This window comes from Choloepus didactylus, chromosome 21 (genome assembly GCF_015220235.1).
Source record: "Choloepus didactylus isolate mChoDid1 chromosome 21, mChoDid1.pri, whole genome shotgun sequence".
Lineage (NCBI taxonomy): Eukaryota > Metazoa > Chordata > Mammalia > Pilosa > Megalonychidae > Choloepus > Choloepus didactylus.
In genome coordinates, this window is record NC_051327.1 from 43263921 (window position 1) to 43272802 (window position 8882).

The 8882-nt window shown below is 51.6% G+C and overlaps 1 protein-coding gene across 1 annotated transcript in view; it reads right to left on the minus strand.

Annotated features, from left to right (window-relative positions):
• XYLT1 (xylosyltransferase 1) overlaps positions 1-8491 on the minus strand; it is a 307917-nt gene extending 299426 nt beyond the window's left edge. Inside the window, exon 1 of the mRNA XM_037814247.1 lies at positions 8012-8491. Coding sequence (XP_037670175.1) covers positions 8012-8368 — 357 coding nt within the window. The 5' untranslated portion in view covers positions 8369-8491. The remainder of the gene's footprint in view (positions 1-8011) is intronic.
• Positions 8492-8882: the final 391 nt, after the last annotated feature.

Sequence of the window (8882 nt, forward strand, 5' to 3'; positions counted from 1 at the left end):
GACAGATGTGAATAAAAGCTCTTAAAAAATCTACTACAGTAAAGTCTGTTCGCCATGTAGCACCTTCAGTCATCGGTACATCATGACCAGGGGCACCTCTTGTTTGGTAAATCCTAGGGTCAGTTTGGAGCTAGCTTGGTGGAAGGCATGGGAGGATCCACCCCATCGAAAATAAATCCTCGACCTTGGCCCCTGATTTTCTCTCAGCACCCTGTTTCCTTCAAAAACAGAAACGCAGAAAGAAGGCAGATTATTCAAAACAGGTATGACCACCATCTGCAGCCCTAAAGGAGAAACCAGTTTGCCCAACTGCAGCATGCATAAGTCTATCTTTTTGGAGGACGTGTGCCTTGGCGATGAACTAATGTTAAGCAGAATATGCACTGCTGGGTACACACCAACAGAGATGACCTAATGTTTAGCAGAATATGCACTGCTGGGTACACACCAACCGAGACGGAACAAAGGAGAGCCCCATCACTCCCAGAAGAAGCTAAAGGCAGTGAAGGTAAATTAGTGCTACAAATAAGCCACCTGGGGAAAACTGAAAGATGACCACGGAGATCTTCCAAACAGAGGGTGCAAACTCAACTGCCTAAAGGGACCCATGGGGTATGACAGGTGAAAGGAGCAATCCTGGGGGGCTCTTGGGAACCAGGAGATCCTATGACCTGTGGGGTTCAGAGAGGTGAGGTGACATGCCCGGCTCACACGGATATCATGGCAGGGACATGGAACCCCTGATGGCACTGCACAGCCCCCGCCACCACCCTGAACATCACATCCCACGCCTTCCTGGCCCCACAGCTTGCACCCACCTGCTCCCCTTGCAAACCTCATCTCGGCTCACACCTTCAGCTATGAGGAAGATCTTAGACCACAGTTGTGAAGCCACCCAGACTTAGACAGACAGCAGAATTGGGGGCTTCTGAGACCCCAAATCCCACCATTCCTCACTCCACCTATCCTGGGGATGCCTTCCTTTTGAGTCTAAGAGGTCACCACGGGAGAAGCAAGCAGCAGTGACCGGGCTAGGATACGGCGTCTATCTGCAGTGGCCCCAAAACTCAGCCTGCTGGGCTGGTAACCCCACGAGGGCAGGGAGCACACCTGTCCTGTTTACCAAGGTACTGGGTAGATGGATGGAGGGGAGGGAAGGAAGCAGGAAGCCAGCCTTTGGAGTCCCCACTCAGGCTTAAGTCCTAGCTTGGCCACTTCTCAGCTGTTTGACTTCCATCCAACTTACTGCCTTAGTTTTAATTTTTTTTTTAATAGGTAAAATAGAGATGAAAGCAATAGCCGTTAACTTGTAGGATACTGCAAGGATTCAATAAGGGCATGTCGTCACAGTAACTGATACAGTGTCTGGCACAAAGCATACCTTTGATAAACAGAAAGCATCATCATCGTTATAGTTACGATGCTTGTGCCCCTTGGGTAGGGGACCTGGCGTCAATCTCTCTGTCCCATCAATTCAACACCTTCAGATTTAAACATTGTGTCTTCCAGCCAACGATTACAGCAAAGGATCACAGGATTCTCTGGGAAGAGAAATTCTGGATCTTGCATTTCTTCATTAGCATCTGCTGATACATTAGGCCGGATTAGATGCCCAGATAAGCCAGCGGTCACCTGGCTAGGGAACACCAGGCCTGAGACAGAACAAGTCCATTTGATTGCCCTCAGAGGGCCCTTAAGGGGGAGACCTTACCCCCCACCCCCAAAAAAACTCTCTGCCCCAAAAAAGATGCCCCTTCCCCATCTCCCGATGTCTGATCCTGATACTGCCCACCTCCCTGCTTACCGCAATGGTGGAAGGGATGCGATCCCCCACTCACTAGATGCAGGGTCTCTAGTTTCCGATGGGGCAGGGCAACTCTAACCACAGAGCTGGGAGCACAACCTGATAAATATCTGCGGGCAAACGGGTAGTTACTGTTGCTGGAGGAAGGAAGCACCCACAAGGCCACGAGGACGGCACGTTTGCGGAAAGACTTCCCTAGGGCATCCCACGTCACCCAGCTCTTGGGGACAGGTCGGTACCAGGCTGCTCTGGAGAGAGCCACAGACTGCTTTAACTGCATGGGCTGGAGCAGAGCAGCAGGAAACCTACAGACGAGGAATGAAAGTTGTGTCCACCAGCCAAGGACCCCTGCCCAGTGCTCCTGTCCCCCACCTCCCCTGGCTAGAGAAGAGCTGAATTCAAAACTCCTTCCTCTGACCGACTTGACATTCAAGGTCAATCATTCTCAGCTATGCTCGGCGCAGATTTCACTCCAATGCCATACTTTCTTTTCCCAGTCGTTGGGGTTGGGCATTCTGACCCAGTTAACTGCCTGCATGCCCCCTTAAATGAGCTCTGTGGTTCGAGTTGGGGACCTTCACAAGTCACTGCTAAGAGAGACAGTGCAGGGTAGAATGGCTGAGGGTAAACTGCGGGGGTTCAAATCCCAGTTCTGCCAATTATGGCTATGGACGTTGGGAAAGTTGCTTAAGAGCCCATGCCTCAGTTTCCCCACTATAACAAAAGGTTTAAATGAGCTAACACTTTCAAAACACCCAGAACAGGACCTGGTTATATTAACCCCTATCGACTGTCGGCTCTTGGAAATTATAACAGTACCTGCCTTGGAGGATGAAGTTAATTAATTCCCATGAAGGGCTTAAAGCAGGGCCTGGTACACAGCTACTACCACATATGCATTAGTATTATTATTACTATTATTATTATTAAAATTATTATTACCCTCTGTTATTCTCATTATTTAGGGTCTGAGTCAATGAAAACTGCCTATCTGTTCCTTTTCAGGGGTTGACGCATTTTTAGGAATCCGAAACAAGAAGTGAGAAAAGTGGCACAAAGATTTTTCAGGAATAAGGCTGCATTTCAGAAAAAAGAACTATGCAGGCAAGGAGTTCAGAAATCTGTAATTTATTTGGAATGGGGCAGACCCAGTTTTGAATTCCAGCTCTGCTATGCCCACGCTTTGTGAACTTAATGAGCTCCACCTCTCTGAGCCTCAGTTTCTTTATCTGTGAAATGAAGACAGCCACAGTTCTATTCCACAGCATTGAAAGGATTCAACAAGACAGCGAGGTAATGTTCACAAAGCCCCCCATTAATCCTGACACATATGATAGGTAACTTCTAGCTGGTGTCCTTGGTTTCAACTTCGTATGAATTGGGTGACACCAATTCCCTTCCTGGATTTACTTTGATGAGCATTTAATAGCATAATGTATTCAAAACGCCTAAACAATGTCTGGCATACAGCTGGTGCTCAATAAATGTAGATGCTCCTCCCTCTAACATAGTCCATCCTGCCCCAGGGCTGGCATACATGGAAGGTGCTGGATGTATCATTTGGCCTTGGATTTCACTCAAACCCTACTTTGGGTGGGAAAATACGTAACTGCAGAAAACTGCTTATTATCAAACATACCAAGAATTTCCTTTTAGGAATAACAGTTCTCGTTTGAGCATAAATTATGTGCCAGAACCAAAATCAGTTCACATGTATTATTACATTCTACTCTGTGAGGCAGCCCTGATTTACAGTTGAGGAAAGTTAGAGCGAACCACCCAAGATGATGGAGACGGTAAAAAGCAACGTTGGGATTTGAACCCAGGTTTGTCAGACCCAAGGATACTTAATGGAGGTCTCCTTCAGGTAGGCTGGGACCTGGCATTTTACTCCCGTGACTTCTGTTTCTGTTCCCACACCCTCTCCTTTGAACTTGGGTTTTATTTGGGCTGGGGTTTTTATTTTGCATTTACTTATTTTTATGTTTCCCAAAGGATTTTCTTTTTGTTCCTGGTAGATGGGTATCTGGGCCTATAAAAATAGATGCAAAGGAAGAGAAGAAAGTGATAGCCTAGGTGATAACTCCTAGGACGACGTTAACCAAAAGTTAGAGTCGAGGTCAGCCGTCACCCTGTACAATCCACTAATTGTGCATTTTCATAGCTCTGCACGTAGATTTATGGTCCCAATGATCATAAATAGTCTTGCACAGCAGAGAGGTTCCTTACTACAGAGATATCCTTACAGACATTTTTGCTTTTTGGGGAAACACACCCATGCACATACATACACATACAATGAGGTCAGGTCTCTGCTCTAGTTCAAGACCCATATTTCTTTTTCAGTTGGGACCACGGACCAAAGTTGGACAATCCCCAGTAAACATGAACTTCTGCTTCAGCTTCCTATCTGTAAAATAGCAAGCATTTTGCCACCCAACTCTCTGGAAGATTTTTTTAACAAAAGAAAAAGAGTATTGATAAACTAGAGAGGATGTGTGAAGAGTGAGAAGACTCTGTGTGTGTGTGTGTATATATACACATACATATACATACACCTATGTATGTAATAATTTCTACTTTTATTTATCTGTTTTATTTAACATTAATATATGATTAACCAGATGGCAACATTTGCGTATGATAAATATTGTTCAATGATGCATGCTTTTGTATACAAAGTGCAATGCATTGCTCAGACAAAATAAAACTCCATTGAGGGTGTGAAAAAAATGAACCATCAATAAATGCCCTCTGTTCTATCTGGTCTCAAAACATTTGGGTAGAAAGAAAAGCTATGCCTCCAAAGCTACTAGAACCACAGGCGATCTGGATACAGTGATTCGATTTTTCAAAGTCACTGCCAACGTCTGAAAAAGTCCTCAGTTATCTGAGTAATGTGAAGTATGAGGAATTTCTGCTGAAAAATCAACATCAGTGGGGTCAGACAATACAGAAACCCCATTATACTTTTTGTGAGCAGTGAAAGGACCATAAAAAATTAGTTTTTTAAAAAATGAAACTTACTGAGTAAAAATTAATCTCTGGGCATAAGCATTCAATGAGGATTACAAGAGGACCACGGCAAGGCAAAGGGAAAGAAAATAAACAGTCATGCCAACACACATAGCTCTCTTTCATTCTTTCTCTAAAATCTACTCAGAACCCATAATGTGATCTTTTTCATCATGCACACCCCCCCCCAATGTTTTTTTCTCCCTTTATAAGTGGGCCTGTCTGTTTCTTAAATTCTGAGACGACGGTTAAACCCACAGCTCACAGGAAACCCAATGGAGGAATCAGTGTCCCCTTTGCAAAGCTCAACTGCAACCCACCCAATAATTCTAATATGTAAGAGCTGTGAAAAGAGACTGAGGAAAGAGTTTGAAAAGGAGGACTTGCAAATCTTTTATGGAACACCCATCTTGCCACCATCCTCATGGTCTCCTGACTTTGTCTGCTTGGGAAACTAAGTGTTTTCTTCTTGGCTTCTTAAATGCACAAAAATACAATCAGGTCCTTCCACTGAGAAGACAGCTCAGTCTGGTTTAGAAAATGCGCTATAAGCAAAGCCTGAAGGACTGTGTTCCGGTTTCTCTGTTCTGCCTGACGCTTCGAGACGCACCAATCACCACCTCCACCGATGCCCTCCGCACGCAGGAACCACAGATCCTCCCTCAGAGCAGGGAGGAAGCTGCCTCCTGCTCTTCACAAGAGCCACCCAGAAAATCACAAGGATTTTTTTTTTTTAATGTCCCACTCCTGAATCTGCTTCCAGACCAGCGAGCCGGCAGCCCCAGCGGGGTCTGGAAACAAACCACACGTTGCAAGAGCCTCTGAGGCTTGCGAAATCGTCTGGTCCTCTCCTCGCCTGCCATCCAAACGGAGGCTCTACCGGACTTTGGGAACAGCCTGCCCCCTTCTGGTCTCCTTGAGCCCTCTGGAAGGGCAGGGGCTGGGTGGGTACAGCTGGAGGAGGCGAGAACCCCAGCTCCACCCAGTAGGCCTCAGCTGTGATTTTGGGGATCTGGCAGGACAGAGGTGGGGGGTATAACGCAACAGCTGGAACAGAAAGGAAACAGAGAGAGGAGTAAATAAAATAAAATATAAATCCAGGAAAGATAACAGTGACTGGCATGGCAGACAACTACAAGGCAGAGAAGAGGAAAGAAAAAAGAAAAGAAACACACACACATATGCCTACATCCAGAGGTAAAGAAATTGAGACATTGAGCTTTGCAGGTGGGGTGTAGTACTTAACTTGGAGAGCCAAGTTTCAGAAAAGCAAGGCAACTCTGCTGCTGAAACTGTTTAACTCCAAAATGAAAATAGCAAGTTCCCACCCATACATGCATGCTCCTAACTGGCAAACTCTCTGTGCCCAGCTGTGAAGCGAGAGAATAAGACATTGAACTGAACACACAAAATGGGAATGTAGAGGGAGTGCTTCCAAATGTCAGAACCTAAGAAGAAACCAGCCAGCCTGGCCTCCCTCCTTCTCTCCACCGGTTTCAACAGGTGGCACCTCCTGCTGCCATCTGAATCTCAGATGCAAAGGATACAGCGAGCCACACGCTTTCCCTGTCCACGTTACATGTTTCCACGCGGGGTCAGCAGTACATGCCCCCGAGCCCCTCATCCTCCACCTCTTAGAAGGGCTCCAAATCCAAAAAGAACTTCTAATTGCATCTCTGCCCAAACACATCACTATCAACTCCAGGAGCTCAAAGACAGCGTCTCCAAATACCCTTCGCTGTAAATAAGAAGCTGCAGGATACTGGGAAAGTTCTGGTGCTCCATCAGGCATCTCACTCACTCTCCTCCCGGCAAACGAGGGAAAGACTTCTAGCAACCCACACAGATCAGCCAGCAACGTGAAATGCCATCACAGCACGTCCTGGGGCTGCCTCAGCCCACGGGCAGAAAGAGCTGCACTCCAGCACATACAGCCATGTTGACTCCAAAGAAGTTCAGCTGATCAGAAAGCGTTCCCACAGTGGCGAGAAGGCAGCCTGCAGTGGGGTCCCCCCTCAGCATCCTGAAATACCCGCCCCCCTGGCTGTCTAATATCCCCCAAGGATGAGGCGGAACCCTGCAGGCAAGTGGCATGAGGAAGAGACAGGCAGATACAGAGGAACTCATTATGCCTTCAGACAGACATGCACGCCTTGGGGAGCTGAGACCAGGTCCCAGAGCTCAGGGCTCCAACTTCCCGCCCCGCGGACTCAGCCTGAAAAAGGAGGTGAGAAAGGCATCCTTGGAGAAGTTGGGGAGAGGCTAGGAAGACACATCAGCTCCCAGAGGGTCTGAGGAAGAAGCAGTTTCAGAGCCCTGACTGTTCACACCCAAGAAGAGTGAAGAAAACCCACAGAAGCCGAAGCTGTGACAGTATGGTCAGACACACAGCTGGTGTTGGGAAACAGCTAAACACAAGACAGACAGACAGACAGACAGAGACAGCCAGCCAGCAGCAAGGGCATGCCCGGGAAGTGGAGAGCCGGGCAAGCTGAAGTCAGAGAGGGAAGACGCCGGCAAGGTTAGGGACAGAGAAGGGAGGGCATGAAGCGGGAGTCTCAGGCATCCAGCGATAGGAGATGGGAGACAGGGACGTTTCAGGGTCCCACAGCAGCCCAGAGACCCAAAGTAAGACAAGACACCCAAGGGTGACTCTGATTCATTGACATGTCTGGGGACTTGGGACACCAACTCCCCCAGACTCCCCTCAGGTCAGGGCAAAGACAAGGAGGCGGCAAAGGGAAGACTGAGTTGTCTGCACCGAGGCGATGCTGCAAGAACCGTTCACCCTTGGGCAGCGGCGGGGGATCCCGGGCAAGACTCACGCACACAGGCAGGGAGTGAGGCACCAACACCCACATGCACAGAGCAAGTCGGGGCACCCAGCAAGAGTGACGGGGCACAGGAACCCAGCCAGGATCCGGTAACCCTCAAAGCGCCTCCTCTGGAGAGAACTTCCCCAGACCCCCACGGGGGCAGTCTCAGACTCTGGATGAGGCAGCCCACAGCCCCTGAGCCTCGGCAGGAACCCCCTCACCCCCACCCCCGGCTTCCAGGGGAGAGGGGAGGTGTGAAACCAGCAGATTTGGGGAGTCCCAGTTGAATGGCCGGGGTTCAAGGGCTGGCGGGCGTGGGGCTGGGGCGGCCTCCCCCTCTCCTTCTGGGGCGCGCGCCGAAAGGGCATCATCTTACCAGCGCCCGGACGGGCAGTGCCCCCCGGTTGGCCGGCTGCAGCGCCCGGGGTTCTCCCGGGCCGCCTCCCCGCGCCCGCGCCGGGGGCCCGCGTCCTCCTCCTCCGCCGCCGCCTCCTCCGCCTCGGGCTGCAGCCGGCTGGGCCGGCAGGTCGCGGCGCTCGCGGCGCGGGGCCGGGGCCGGGGGCGGCTGCTCCGCACCGCCGGCTGCTGCGCCCCCGCGGCGCTCCCCGGCCCCGGAGTCGAGGCTGCTGAAATTCCACACGACCAGCGTCTGCAGCAGCAGCACGGTGAGCGCCGCCAGCAGCGCCGAGTGCGAGCGCCGGGCCAGCCTCCGGGCGCACGGCGCCGCCACCATCTTCGGAGCGCGGCGGGCGAGCGGGGCGCGGGGACCCCGGCGTGCTCCGGGTCGCCCCCGCGCTCCCCGCCGCTCCCGCGGCCGCCGGCTCCGCTCGGGCTCCCGCTCGGGCCGCCGCCGCCGCCGCCGCCTCGGCTCGCCGCTGCTCCTCCTCCAACGCCGCCGCCGCCACCGCCGCCTCCACCGCCGCGGCGCGGAGTTTTCAGACGGGCAGGGACCCGGACGTCACCAGGAGGAGGGGAGGGCGGAGAGGCGGGGAGCGGGCAGGCGCGGAGGGGGCCGCCGGGTGCGCGCGCTCAGGCCGCGGGAGCGCAGGGCGGGGCGGGGGGCCCAGGCCCGCGGGGCTCCCCTTCCCCCCAACTCCCGTCCCGAGTTGGAGGGTGGGTGAGAGGAGAAGGGGCTGGGGAGGCCAGGAGCCCGGTGGAGAGGGGCGGGGCCTGGGGGCGGAGCCGAGGGAGAAAAAGGAGGGGGGAAAGGAAGGAGGTGGGGGCGAGCGGAGAGGACAGACACCCCC